The sequence below is a fragment of the Mauremys reevesii genome, linkage group 5 (genome assembly GCF_016161935.1).
Source record: "Mauremys reevesii isolate NIE-2019 linkage group 5, ASM1616193v1, whole genome shotgun sequence".
Taxonomy (NCBI): domain Eukaryota; kingdom Metazoa; phylum Chordata; order Testudines; family Geoemydidae; genus Mauremys; species Mauremys reevesii.
The window spans coordinates 25,288,918-25,304,482 of NC_052627.1; the positions used below are offsets into that span (position 1 = coordinate 25,288,918).

General features: G+C 41.6%; 1 protein-coding gene across 1 annotated transcript in view; it reads left to right on the plus strand.

Moving 5' to 3' along the window:
* Nucleotides 1-15,565, plus strand: part of LOC120406930 (melanopsin-like) — a 56,544-nt gene that overhangs the window by 20,562 nt on the left and 20,417 nt on the right. Inside the window, 3 exon segments of the mRNA XM_039542156.1 lie at nucleotides 7,551-7,722; nucleotides 9,814-9,969; nucleotides 11,112-11,219. Coding sequence (XP_039398090.1) covers nucleotides 7,551-7,722; nucleotides 9,814-9,969; nucleotides 11,112-11,219 — 436 coding nt within the window.

Here is a 15,565-nt window from a genome sequence, read left to right on the forward strand (position 1 = left end):
TTAAGATAACATAATTCCATGCCTTGTTTTGCTGCTCTAGTTTTCTGTATTGATTTATTAGCTAGCTTTATTTTAAAAGATAACAGATTAGGTTATCATTAGATATCCCAATAACCACATTTTTGTGTCATCATTGCTGTCTTATAACTCTTCTGTTACCAGTATCTAAAACTGAATTATTGTGAACATAGTATATGGCATTTTTCCTGCAGTTGGGCTTTGAATTGAGCTACACTGCAAAAGACATCTGCCTGTAATCAATAGCTTTACAGCTGAGTATACTGTGTAGGATTTAACTCGGAATAAGGCTTTAGCATTGATATCTGGGGCAATTAATTCTTGTAATAGTAAGTAATGATCTGCTTAATTGAAAGCCTTGGATATGTCAATAAAATAACACAAAATTATTGCCTTTAATCAGGCTTGCAAATTTTACTGACTCATTTGCCTGCGGTAAAATTTTGCAAAATCTTCAATCATAAGTGCCATCACAACAACAATAAAAATTGGGTCTGAGTCCCATTTACACTAAGAGGTTTTGCACTGAAATTTACACCGATGCCCAATTGTCAGGAAGTAAATCCTTGCCAATGTGGTCTAAGATGTGGAATAGTCTCGCAGTGAAAGCTCCATCACCTGAGTCCTGTAAAATTAAACTGGGCAAAGCAAGTAGAACAATCCTACACTGACAGGGTAATTGCAGTGTGACCTGATAGTTCTTTTCCATCTCTAATTCCTAATATATGAGTTAAAACAATATTGTGGCATCAGTAGAAGAAAATAAACCAGATCAGCCTTGCAGTTGCCACATCTGCTGATTTCCCAAAACATGGTTGTCATAGTTCAGGGCTATCTGCACCTTTGAAGCTGCTTAGTTTTTCTGAGCCCACCCCCTTTGGGTTACAAGCCTGTGTCTTCGCTTCTCAGGGTAGAGTCGCACAATTTCCCCCCTCTCAGACTGGTGCACCTTGTGCACCAACAGTGATTCCTTAGCAGGCATGAATGGTTTGAGCCGTACAAGTCTTCCCTTCAGGAGTTGTGACCAGTGTGTGAACACAGTGACATATGGGATGGGATATTCACCCCCACACAAGGCAGAGCTGGGTAAATTAGGTGAATTAACCTGATAGGCTGCACCTGAGGAAGAAATATGATTTGAGAGGCTGTTTGATGGTGGAACCCAGCTGAGAAGGAACCTGCAGGGCTGATATAAAGCCAGGAAGCTGGCAGCAGAAAAGAGCTGCAGGGGAAGTTGTCTGCAGTTTCCCTCTGAGAGAACAGGTGTGTGTTTGGGAGTTACAGAGCTACGTAGTCTGCAGTTAATCCATTGGAGGAGGGAGTGTGGGCTGGTTGACCTAGAGAGAGGGGAGTTAGAAGATGTAGGAAGGAGTCTAGGGAAAGAGCAACAGAGTCTGGGAGAAAGCAGAACACGGTTGGCTAAACATAGTCCCTGGTCTTGAACCTGAGTTAGTGGGTGGGCTCGGGTTCCCCTACCAGCCACTGGGGGAAGTGGCAAAGACTGGGCAGGGGAGCAGAAGACTCTCTCGGATAGTCATGTGATCAGACTTTAAAACCCCAGAAGTGAGGCATTGTAGTGAAATGGCTGGGAGTGCCAAGCCATGAAGAGAGATCACCCTGATTTGCATGGGGCAGCAGGGTGCATGCACGAGTGACAGAAGGAGCTGTTGGACCTGGAAGGAGCTAATCCCCAGAGTAGCCAGGAAGAGACACCCTACTAGTGAGGGGACCCCATGACAACATAAAACAGTTTAAACAAAGCATAGTTTAACCTCAACAGAAAGAACAAAGCATAACAAGAGTGAAGCATTTTTTAATTTAAAAACCTGTCTACGTGCATAATTGTCTTACCTAAAGTTTATGTATGCAGTGTTTGTTGTAGTTGTGTTTGTCAGAGGATATGAGAAAGACAAGGTTAGTGAGGTAATATCTTTTATTGACGGACTTTTGTTGGTGAGAGAGACAAGCTTTCGAATTTACAGGGAGTTCTTCAGGTCTGGAAAACGTAATCAGAAAGTCACAGCTAAATATAAGATGGAACAGATGGTTCAGCATAAGTAGTTAACATGTATTTCATGGGACCATTCAAGATAAAGTGACCCATTGACACTTTGCTGGTAATAGGGAGAAAAGAAAGCGGGGGACGCGTCTGGGGGTGATTGTTGTAATAAGCCATAAATCCAATGTGTCTATTCAATCTGTGATTTTTAGTATCTAGCAAAATTATGAAGTTAAGCTCCCAGGTTTGTCTTTTGAAAGTGTTGTGCAGGCTTTCTTTGAGGACGAGGACTGATAGGTCAGATACAGAGTAATGGCTTAGTGAGAAGAGTTCACCCACAGGTGATGTGGTGTTTTGTCTTTGAGAGTTCATCCAAGAGTATAGTGATTGTCTGGTTTCACTCACATAGTTGCTATTGGGGCATAGTGCTTAGGTAGGCCTAACTTGTCTTGACTCTCCCACATTTGGTACTGGGGTTCAGTCTGCTTCCATGCGGTCGGTGTGTGTGTGTGTGTGTGTCCATCCCTCCCTCCCTCCTCTAGGGACTGCATTCCTTTATCCACCCCAACATCCTTTGGCTTGGTCTACACTACAGAGTTAGATTGACATGAGCTGCCTTATGTCAACCCATCTCTGTAAGTTTCTACACTAAAATGTAGCTCCCACCGATGTAACTTACCCATTACACCGATTTAATAACTCAATCTCGCCGAGAGGTGTAGTGCTTAGTCAACGTAGTTAGGTTGCTGCAGTGTCAGTATAGATGCTGCATTGCTTATGTTGACTGCGATTGCCTTTCAGAAAAATCCCCAATGTCATTTAGGTCGACTTAATTTTGTAGTGTAGACTTGCCCCTTGTCTCCCTGTGTCTCTTGACCTTGTTTAAACTGGTGTATGTGGCCCACTAGGTGGGAGTTGTTAGGCAGCACACAGAGGGAACACGCACACAGCTGACTGTTATCAACATTGAACAGAGCAGAGCACCACACCGGTGATGTCTGACAACAGGAGTCAAGGATAGACTTCAAAGCAATTGGTTCTCTGCATGGCTTTTTAAGACATATATTGGTAAATGGGTGTCTGTCAGAAGTGTTTGACCACTTTCCTGTTTACATGCATGTGAGCTGATGCCTGAATTACCTCCTTGAAATCATATAGCATACAATACAATAAAAATCAATCACACACTTAATATTCATAAAATATTACTTTCACCTCTGGACTCCTGTAAGCCAGTATGGTTCGGTACAGCATACCGGCAAGAGCCAGTACGCCATGCCGGACTGCACCGGCTTGCGCGGACGGGATTAAAAGGGCTCTGGGCTCCCCGCAGCAGTGGGGAGCTCTGAGCCCTTTAAATCCCACCCGCAGCTCCGGCGGCCGAGATTTAAAGGGCTCGGAGCTCCCTGCCGCTGTGGAGAGCCCAGAGCCCTTTAAATCCCGCCCGCAGCTTTGGTGACCAGGCGGGAGCCAGGATTTAAAGGGCTCAGAGCTCCCTGCAGTCTATAGTCTATAAAGTGCCACAGGACTCGTTGCTGCTTTTACAGATCCAGACTAACACAGCTACGCCTCTGATACTGATATGCTAGTGATCTTTCTCTAAAAACTTTTAAAAAAAGCTTAACATCATCCAATGTTGTTCAGCTTTCCTGAGTGAAGAAACAGAAGTGGGTAATGAGTGATATTTTTCTTTTTTGTTGTTGGTAGTGAAAGCCAGGCACTGAGAACCAAAAAAAGCTTGCTTAATGTTGTTTCCCTTGACTTGCCTATGAAAAGCAAAAACAGTACAGCTTTACCCTGATGGTGAGAATACTCTAAATTCTGTTAACATAATAAGATAGCTAGCATGCAAATGCTAATTGAATTACTTTCATCTAGTGAAGAGGATTTTCTGATGCTAAAAGGGTCAGACAATGAAAAAATCTCATTTAACATGCAGTGAAGAAAAATTATATTGAGCATCTTCAAGCTATTTTCCTTTGCCTTCACTGATTTTTTTCTTCTAATTAGCATCTCTGCTTATATCCATTCCAAAGCTTGCACTCGCTCTCTAATCACCACAGCTCTGCTTTTGATATTCAGCACTGTCTCTCTTATATTTACAGCTCATAATCAAGAAAAGGAGTTAGGTGGAGTAGTGGGTTTTACTGCATAGCCGTTAGGATTATTTCTCATTTGTTAAGCAATGACAGTGTGTGTCACAATTTATAAGACACAGCGGTCCCTGCTTAGGCTGTATCCTAAAGTGCTTAAAATCTAAGGCCCAATCCTTCAGGCTGATCCATGAGCCTGCATACCCTGTTCAGGGTATGTATTCACAGCAGGTGACGGTGTGATGGCAGCTCAGGTGCACACACTAGCTTCAGTCTAGCTAGCATAGGTAAAAAGAGCAGAGTTGACCTTGTGGCAAGGAGCTAACAACAAGGGGGGCTGGGGGTAAGCTGCTGCAAATTACCGGGGCCTGGCAAGGGGCCCGAGGCTCGGCTTCCCCGGCTTCATCGGCCCTGTTTAGCCGGTCCACCCTTGCTGCGGTGCCCGAAAAAAATATTTCACCAGGGCCCGAACCCGTTCTCGGTGGCCCTGACTAGAGTACATACCCAGCCTCCCTTGGTTGCTAGCCTGTGCTGAACCTCCTGCTGCCACATCTACATTACTACTGTTTCCTGCGCCAGCTAGATTAAAGATAGCACACACGTGTTACCATACTACAAACACACATACATTTGCAGTATAGACATACCTTCAGTGAGGCTCAGCTGGAGCATAAGGTTCTGACTCCACTAGTCAGCTGGCAAGATCAGGGCCTAAGCCCCTGACTGTGCCAAGGAATTTGGGCACATGCCTGCACCTGTACAGAGTCCCATAGACCTCAGCAGAACTCCATGTGGGTGTAAGAGTCTGCCTATGCAGAGCTCAGGCCTTCCACTGAACTAAGGTGAAAGTTCTGAGTGACTGGAAGGGAATGGTTAAGAAATACTTCTACAGCATTCACTGCTCCTCCTGCTCCAATACGCACGTACATAAACCCAGAATTAATACAATATCCTGGGGCAGATATTTACCATTTCACTGGTGCAAACTACAATTGCAGCCATTTCAAGCCAGCTTCAGAAGATTCCCACAGCGCAAGGAAATCCTAGCTGGCAGAAAGCTGCTGTAGCCAACTTTGAGCTATTCTCTCCCGCTTCACTCTCAGCTTAGGCATGTGTCAGATGCAGGGAGCAGGAGTGGAGCGCACACACATTGAGCAATTTAGGTTGCCCAAAATCTTAAATTAGTGCCAGTAAAAGCCTTCTAGTGCACCACACCATCAGGCATTTTATATGCAGATGTTGCAAGAAAGCAGTTTTAGAAATGCTTCAGAGGGGTTTTGAACATTTTATTGGGACTAGTTTTGACATCTGTCTTGTGTAAAATGAGTCCAGTTTTAACCACCACACACCTATCCCACACACAGCCCCTTGCCCCTGCCTTTCCCTGAGGGTGGTTGCTGAGATCCATCACAAATACCTCTTTGCAGAATCTCTGGTTCTCCTGCTGTCCCTCCATATCCAACCCACATCTTTTTAGGACATATCGATTTATAAAGTATGGGTAGGGAAAGTAGCTTCTAGGATGAGACTTTGCAGAGACTCAGCCTGTATCAAATTTGTACAGGTAACATTATGAATCCCTTGAAATGAAATGAGAGACCGTCTCCAAAGTAATCTCAAAAGACCCTCAATTACAGTGGTTTCAGCAGATGCGCCTTTACAACACGTCTGTTACTGAAGATTCTTAAACGTGTCTGCTGAAAATGACCTCCTTGCAAGTAATTGAGAGGTGGGGAGCAGTTGGATAGATTGTCTCTCCACTAGACCGTATTCAAAATGCCATCATGTACCACTTGGAGTACTTTAAAAGGTTGCTCATGGAAGACTGACAGTTAAGAACATAAGAACGGCCATACTGGGTCAGACCAAAGGTCCACCTAGCCCAGTATCCTGTCTTCCAACAGTGGCTAATGACAGGTTCCCCAGAGGGAATGAACATGTAATCAAGTGATTCATCCCCTGTCTCTCATTCCCAGCTTCTGGCAAACAGAGGCTAAGGACACCATCCCTGCCCGTCCTGGCTCATAGCCATTGATGGATCTATCGTCCACGAATTTATCTAGTTTGTTTTTGAACCCTGTTACAGTCTTGGCCTTCACAACATCCTCTGGCAAAGAGTTCCACAGGTTGACTGTGAGTTGTGTGAAGAAATCCTTCCTTTTTGTTTGTTTTAAAGCTGCTGCCTATTAATTTCGTTTGGTGACCCCTAATTTTTGTGTTATGAGAAGGAGTAAATAACACTTCCTTATTTACTTTCTCCACACTAGTCATGATTTTATAGACCTCTATCATATCCCTCCCATTATTCATCTCTTTTCCAAGCTGAAAAGTCCCCGTTTTATTAATCTTTCCTCATATGGAAGCCATTCCATATCCCTAATCTGTTTTGTTCCCCTTTTCTGAACCTTTTCCAATTCCAATATATCTTTTCTTTTTTGAGATGGGGTGATGACATCTCTACGAAGTATTCAAGATGTGGGCATACCATGGATTTATATAGAGGCAGTATGATATTTTCTGTCTCATTATCTATCCCTTTCTTAATGTTTCCCAACATTCTGTTCATTTTTTGACTGCTGCTGTACATTGAGTGGATTTTTCAGAGAATAATCCACAATGACTCCAAGATCTTTCTTGAGTGGTAACAGCTAATTTAGACCCCATTATTTTATATGTATAGTTGGGGATTATGTTTTCCAGTATGAATGACTTTGCATTTATCAACACTGAATTTCATCTGCCATTTTGATGCCCAGTCACCCAGTTTTGTGAGATCCTTGTTTAGCTCTTAGTTAAGTCCCAGTCAGACTGCAATCTTGAGTAGTTTTGTATCATCTGCAAATTTTGCCACCTCACGATTTACCCCTTTTTCCAGATCATTTATGAATATGTTGAATAGGACTGGTCCCCTGGGGGATACCAATCTTTACCTCTCTCCATTCTGAAAACTTACCATTTATTCCTACTCTTTGTTTCCTATCTTTTAATCAGTTACCAGTCCATGAGAGCACCTTCTCTATTATCCCATGACAGCTTAATTTGCTTAAGAACCTTTGGTGAAGGACCTTGTCAAAGGCTTTCTGAAAATCTAAGTACAGTATATCCACTGGATCCCCTTTGTCTATATGCTTGTTGACCCCCTCAAAGATTGCTAGCCGTTTTCTTATTGTCTGTGCATGATGCAGTTTTTTTAATGAGTTCAGACTAGGTGGGAGACAAGATGTATGCCAACACTGTATCTGTGCTCTCCGTATTCTGGAACTGGCTTGTACAATACAGCAGTTAAGTAATTATGCAGTACAGGATGGCCAGTGAGGGTCACATGTATAGTATTACCATTTGCTTGTTAACTGTCCAGTTCTCAAACCTTGACCAGTAATTTTACAAACTGTGCGTGTGTATATATTTGTATATATATATTTACTTTTCATGTTTCTTAGGTTCCTATGTGCCAGAAGGGTTGATGATATCTTGTACATGGGACTATGTAACCTATTCCCCAGCAAACAGAAGTTACACCATGATGTTATGTTGCTGTGTGTTTTTCATTCCCCTGGTTATAATATTCCATTGCTATTTATTCATGTTTCTGGCCATAAGAAGTACTGGCAGGTAAGCAGGGTAGCAAGAGTAGTTAAATCTTTTGTCTTCTTGCTGTAAAGCATACTTTAAAGCTCCTGGCTGAAAATCAAGCTGGGCAGTAGATTTATTAATGATGCTGCTTACACTGAATCCGTATTCTCCTTTGATGTCCCACAGAATTACAATACAGAGAACTCCCTGCTTACATGCTCCAGATAGACAGTCGGGTTAGATAAATAGAAGCAGAAATGCTATTTTCTCATATTCAGCTATTTTTCATTTTCTTCAGTGTTTGGGTTCATCATCTAAGCCCCCTGGAGGTTCTGACAACAAATAAATCTGTTATACAGCAAAATGGACATCATCTGATTTTAGCGCACTCCACAGACTTTAAAGTCCTTATGCCTCAAGAGTTTCATGTATTGTAGACATTCCAGAAATCACAGCTTTTACAGCTGAACTCAGGGGGACGAGATGGGCCATGGTGCACACACATCTATTCGTGCATGCATTTGACCAAATTTCATGCAAATATACAGGCAGGTACAAATTGTTTTGCGCATGACTCTCAGCCTTCTCTTGTAAATATTTGAACTAAAAATTTGGCCTGATCAGAGATCAAAAAGGGAACTCTCTCTATTGTTTTGCCTCTCAATATGTACAGATGACTCATTCGGGGCCTAATCCAAATCCAGTTGAAGTCTGTCAATCTTTCTTCTGACCTGAATGGGATCAAGCCCTGTTGCCCTGTTTCAGCAAAGTAACTAATTCCATGCCTAACTTTAAACACATGTTTAACCCCCATCGACTACAATGAGACTTGAGCACATGGTTAAGAAGCTTTGCTGAATAGGGATCGACTTGCATAGGTGCTTACAGTTAAGCACGTGCTTGTGTGCTTTTCTGAATAGGGGGTTGTGAATGCTCTCGGCAATTGCAAATTTGATAACAAGGAATGGTAACTTGGTCCTTTAAGCAATATCACTACATATGAGCATTCAGCATGGCCGCTGCAAGAATTGAATATGTATTCTACTTGCCAACACAGTGTCTTCTGCAGGCTTCTTCCATAGAGCATCTATTTGTGTATTATCATTTTATGGAAGCAGCTCATCACAGTGCTGATTTGCATAGTGGCCTTCCTTTTTAAGTAAATCTTCACTAAAATTTGTTGGTTTTTATGCTAAATCCTGTCAGACCAGTTTACTATAAATTGCAAGATATTAGTTGATTTTGCTGGCATAAAAAAGTGATGATGGTATCTGAAGAATCCCCACACAATAGCTGTGAGAATTTCTCCAGGCTTGTATTAATGATTCCTTCAGAATATCTGCAGCTAAACCATGATCTCCAAAAAAAAATATCTCTTAGCAAAAATAATGTCATCTCTCATTGGCTCAAATACCATTGTCGGATGGATAAACCTGCAGGAGTGTAAAATAGCCCCCTTAAACATTACGTGCCAGCATACAACACCAATATACCTGGCTCAGTGAGTTGGAATCTGTGGAGTTCATTTGACATCATCTCCTCAAGAGACAAGGAGGAGTCAGTGGAAGTGTGTAGGCAGCAAGGAGCGCTGCCCTTGTGAGGAGTGAATCCATGTGTAATACATGGAATCCCCAGAGATGAGATCAGCCCTGATGACAGCTCTGCTGTCTGGCCTCCCACCCAACCCTGGCAGCATGGCTCCTCAAGGAAATGAGTAACCTCCTTGTGCCTCTGGCACTGTCGCAGAGGGCAAGGAGTGGGATTTTCTGCTCATTCGCTACTGGTCCAAAAGGACTATGCTACTCCCCAGCTGTGTTAGCCCCATCCCTCAGAACTGCACAGCCCCATCTGGGCTGTTCTTGAGGACAAAGAGTGAGCATGTCATGGAGGCAGTGTCTCTCTTCCTGCTTACTCCTTTTGGCTGTTTTGAGGCCATTTTGCATGTATACTCCCCTTTGCAGGGTGTAGCAGAGTAAGATCTTTATCCTTAAGATATTAAATAACTGACTATATTTGTGCAGGGAAAGATAAAGTGTGTGCTCCATTTTATTTATTGTTAATAATGCATTGTGCATCTTGTACCAAATGTTTTCTTACACTGGGTGACTTCCCTTGTTCTTCTTCTCACAGGGATGTTCAGAAGCTAGGGTCCTATGGTCGTAAATCCTACCTCTCGCATTCCATGAAGAATGAATGGAAGCTGGCAAAAATTGCTTTTGTGGTCATCGTTGTGTTTGTCTTGTCTTGGTCTCCATATGCTTGTGTCACCATGATTGCATGGGCGGGGTAAGTAGAAATCTGGTGGCCCTTAGTCAAGATAAGTTAGTAATGAGGAGCAAGTGATCTAGCCTGAAGCTGCCCTGAGATATTTCACAGAAATCTGACTCCTCCATGGATTGTAAATGAGATTTAACTATAATCAGTGTTGTCACCCATAAGGAGTTCATCTTCCTTTTAAAAGGAGTTAAAATAGACACCAGATTAGAGGTGATATCTCATTCCTCAGGATAGCCCTCTGAATAAAGAGAGAACAAGATTAGCTAGTGTCTATTTCATTTCTTACATGAAACTTTGTGTGCTTTTTTTCCCCTGAGCACAGATTTTTGTTTTCACTTCCTTCATGCTGCTTTGTGTGTGTGTGTGTGTATTCTGACTTTATGCAGAGTAATCCTAGGCATCTCAGCAGATAATCACTCTCCTCACATCTGATCTCTCAAGAATCCCCCTCCTCAAGACAGTGATCAGTAGAGAGAGAGAGTCAAGAGGCTTTTTTACGCACCTTTTTAAATTCAGAGCTCATGTCCTCCTCCCCTTCCCAGCTCTCCCCTGTAGGGGGACCTCTTCCCCTGTTGATGCACATTCAGCTTCACTGATATTAGTAGGAGTTACATGATTAATGGAAATTAGACTCCTCTTAGCAGCTGGGAGAGTTTGAGGCAAAAACAGCTAAAGCTGATCTCAGCCCACTTCCCCTTTTTCATGCTCCTTTCTTTTCGGACACTGGAATTTCAGTCTCCTTGATGCCCTTTGGTGTGCAGAATGAAATTGATACTATGGGGTGGCAATATGAGATTTTCATTCTGAATCGGTTTTTATTACCATTCCATACCTATCTTGTTCTCCACATTAATAATCTCTTGGCCTGCTTCTGACTAGCAGAACAACAGAGAAAGAAGTGATTGTGTGTTTTCTGGGTGCTTGTCATTCTTAGAAACAGAAAAGTCATTGGTTGATGGCCATTCAGCTTCTCCAAGTAAATGTAACCAGTAAGGCACCAAATCATGCACTGAAACAAATTATCTTTTCAAAGCTATTTGTTGTCAGACCATCACAGCACATAGTCAATCAAGAAAGAGTAGTATGTTTTGGTAATTTAGTTAACACACATCCATTAAATACCTTTGTGTTTTGTTTTTGTTTAATTTTAGCCATGGCAACACTCTAACTCCATATTCTAAATCTGTGCCAGCTGTTATCGCCAAAGCTTCTGCAATCTACAACCCTATCATCTATGCAATAATTCACCCAAGATACAGGTACAGTAAACACAGTACAATTGTCTGTCAGTACACATACAAATGTACACATTAATAATAATCCCGTCTATGGAGGGCACTTCACTGCAGGAGTAAGTGGGCACAGTGCCATTGAAATCAATAGAGCTGTGCCCCCTTTTTGTCAGTGGTGTATATGGCCCAATAGCTGTAAAATGTGGGCTGCAGGATAAAGAAGTTATTGCAATTGCACAATGTTCACTAATATTTTTCATCCATGTGCGGAATGAATTTTGTTATGTGCACCAATATCAAGGTAATGTGCAGATGGGCCTGCCGCCCTTCTGAGCCCCAAACCCTGCCCCTCTCCTGCACTCCTAACCCCTACACTATGTTCCCTTCACTCCAACCCCTACATTCCCCTGCTGTGCCCCAAACCCCTGCACTTTTCCCCCTTCACCCATAGCCCCTCCACTCCCCTGCTGCGCCCCTAAGCCCTGCACTGTGCCCCCTTCATCCATTGCCCCTCCACTCCCCCGCTGCGCCCCTAAACCCTGCACTGTGCCCCCTTCATCCATAGCCCCTCCACTCCCCTCTTGCGCCCTGAACTCCTGCCTTGTGCCCCCATTCACCTATAACCCCGCCACTCCCCTCCTGGGCCCCTAACCCCTGCCCTGTGCTCCCTTCACCCATAACCCCTGCATCTCCTTCCTGCACCCATGAATTTTCTGAATGGGGATGGACTATTTGTGCTATACCATCTTGCTTTTTGAAATCCCAGTATACCTAAGTGCAGCAAATCTGCTGTGTGATTGTTGTGAATTGTTTCCTGATTTATTTCTTTTTCTCCTGTTTATTTCCTTGCTGGTTCCTTCACAACTGGTTTATGGGTTTCTGTGCTGAAGTATTTGAATTCTGTTTTACCCACCACCTCTGACCTCAGTGAACCAGGGGTTGAGGGGGTATAGTGACCGTCCATTCCCATAGAGATGAGAACATTATGTAGGTGATATGGTGGGGGGGAGGGGGGCAAAGGGAAGGATTTTACCCAGTCACATGGATGGGGACACCCAAAAAATTAGAGTGAGACTAATTGGAGAGAGGCGCATATGGGTTAGGGTAGTACTTAGGAGTGGGTGGAGGGATAATGTGATAAATCTTAGGCAGACTTCCAAAAGACCAGACATTCTTCGCTTCTCAGCTCAGGCCCTGTTGCAATCTCCATTAGTGACTCCTTCATGGCCTCCACAAAGTTCCCATAAGATCCAACTTGTTCCTCCCCTGTTACCATAGGAAAAGCCTGGGGAAGCACACATCATGCTTTTCGTAAAGGTCATTAATCTGGTCTTTGATTTGTAAATGGTTGAAACACTGCTGTTCCATAATAGGTAATTTTTTAAAAATACTGAAAATCCTTTAGCAGTCTGAAAGGAGTCTGTTCCACAAAAGCACTGCCTCATCTTATACAAGACAAAATATATCAAATGGCTGGGGTCTTTCAGTGGTATAGTCTCAAAAGATATTAAAAAGCACTAAACCCCAGGGCTAGTGAGGTGTCCAGCTGAATGGTGTCAAACTAGCACATACTTGCACGGCATTTCCCAGCAGCAGCTTAAGCCTTGGACTTCCTTTAAGCCAGAGGCTTTTCTGAGAGTTGCTGTGAAATTTCATTCCAGATAGACCACTAGCCTTAATGATGGCGTGGGTCCAAAGACACCCAATATGGCTGGTTGTCATCAATGATTATGTTGGATATTGTATAATTGTTCCAGCTAACAGTGGGAAAGCTCGCTGGCTGATGGCCACTTAGATTTTGCTTACTACAAACAGATATAACCAAGATCAAGCACTTGCTCAAATGCAGAAATTTCAAAGATATTTAGCCTGTGTTATATCCATCAACACAAGATTCATCTCCATGCCTAAAAGAAGAGGACCATGAAAACTGAAAACAAACCCTAAATTGGAATGGGATTGTAATGATATTTTTTCTGTCAAATTGGGATGTGGAAAGCAGAAGATTCTATTGTATATTTTTCTGCTCACTATTCTTTTCTGGTTTGTTTTCTAACATGGTAGGAAAGAGTTCAGGAGTGGTTTACACCCGTAAAAGTGCTAAAATGTTTGATTTCTAAGAATCCTGTGAAAACACTTTTTTCACACAACTTTCTGTCCAAATACCTATTTTCAACAGAAAATATGTGACTTTTTAGAAGGAGAATTTCTTCTAACCATAACTGTTTTTCATTATTTCACATGACTTGCCAACAATTCTTTCAAGGAGTATCTCTTGCAAAGCGACTGTATATATAATAGCAAGCCTTTGAACAAAGTAAATGTGTGAGGTGATGGTAAATATATAAAGAATTGTACCACTAGATGGCAGTATAAATTGTCTATAAGATTTTATTGTCAGTAAAGGGGGAAATTGCAACATTGTGTCATTTGGAGCTCTGATTTTTTTCCCACAGTTGGATGCTGGGAAAACCCAGATAGTTAAACCCAGATAGTTAATATTTTTCTGAAAATTAAACTCCAAATCAGACAATTTTGCACCCCAACATTATGATTTCCTGCTTAATCTCAGAAGACTGTCAAATGTCTTGAGTGTATAGTAAAAATGTTTGTACCACTTGACATCTTAATTGGTTTTCACTAGAGGTGACTAGCTTTTCTGCGCTCATTTCTCTGCCTATGGGCACCAAACTATTGAAAGCCTGGAAAAGAGAGAAATACACAGAGAGGGAGTCTATCTCCTATCGGAAACATAACTCTTAAAAATAAAGAACTACTGAAGAATCAAAAATTGCCAATATCTTTTTTGTAGTGGGCATCTGCCCAGACTGCTTAGAGGGGATATGTCAGATCTCCCTGTCTACTTTCAGAAGTCACCAGCCTCCAGTGGTTTGTGGAAATAGAGGAAAGTATAGTATGAAGCTGGAATTTCTGACCCAAAGTTATTTTTTTCCATGATTTCATATTTATATTTTATGTTTGTAAAGAAAGAAATTACTGGTCCCTAAATAAGCACTATACTGTAGGAACTGCTTCTGAGAGTCTTTGTATATTGAGTAAAATTCCTGAACCAAAATATTATGCAGCAGGGACTTTGCAAATGTGCTCAGCATTGGCTTAATTTTATTCTCTTTGAAGTTAGTGGAAATGTTCCATTTGTTTAAATAGGAACAAAGTTAGGCTACCACTGAGCACTTTTAAAAATCCCATCCCTTCTTTCCCATCTGTATTTCCATGACTTCTGACACCAGAAGTGTTCATGAAATCCTTGTGAAAGCACTTTATGGGTCTGAGAATCGTCCAGTCAGAGAGTAGAAGCAATATTATGTCACTTAGGAGAATGAATCATGCAGACCAAATAGAAAGTTACAAATAGCGAATAAGTCAACACAATGAATAGTTTGCAAGCAGTCCATTGATGGAAATATATATGCATATATCATTCCCCAATAAGTCTGACTAATGAGCAAATATTCCAAGATCAAAGTCTGTTTATGAATAATTCACAAACAGTGAAATGGGTTGGATTAATCAAATCATACATCCAACTCTAAATATCACAAAGATGAGACATTTTGTTCAGTTTTTGACTATGAACAAAACAAAACAATTTTGTCTTTGATCTTCTGACTTGAGTGAAACCAACTTTTCCCTTTTTGACTTTGATAGGTTTGGATGGTACACAGGAGTCAGAGAATTCAGGAATAGTGAACTAAAGAGTTCACACACAGTTCAAAATGATAGTGTGATGCTCACAGTGCAGGACGTTTCCTTGTGCTGAGAATTGCTGTTGGTAGTGGGATGAATTTAAAAAGTAATCAATGAAAGGAAACATACTGTAAAATATATTGTAAATAGGTAAGCCAAAAAAATGACTGCATATAATAGAGAAAATAGTGCTGATTCCAATTACAGTCATAGCAACATCAGCAATTTCTTTAATAATCATGGCATGTGTGTTCTTTTTAGCCTTGCTAAGGTCCCGTAAATCCTGTGGAAGTTCATTAGTTGGATTGATCAGGTGTTTATTCCTAGAACTTTTTAACTGCAGATACCTGCTGAAAAGGCACTATCCAAACACTGACTTAGTCATTATTGGCTTACTAGGAGTTCAATCAATTTGAAATGATGATTTTATATCCAGAATTATCTTGCTGTTAAATCAGGATCTCAATATTACATCTGGTTAAAATTTTTCAAATTTTAAAATTTTTGTCAGATTTTTTTGTTTGAAGTGTCAATTAAAAAAAATTATTCTTTTTTGCAAAATGTTTTTCATTTTTCAACCAGCTTCACTTGAGATGTGAACAGCTACATTTCCTAATACATCTCATCATTTTTCTCTATGCCAGTACAATAAGCTGTAGTTTGAC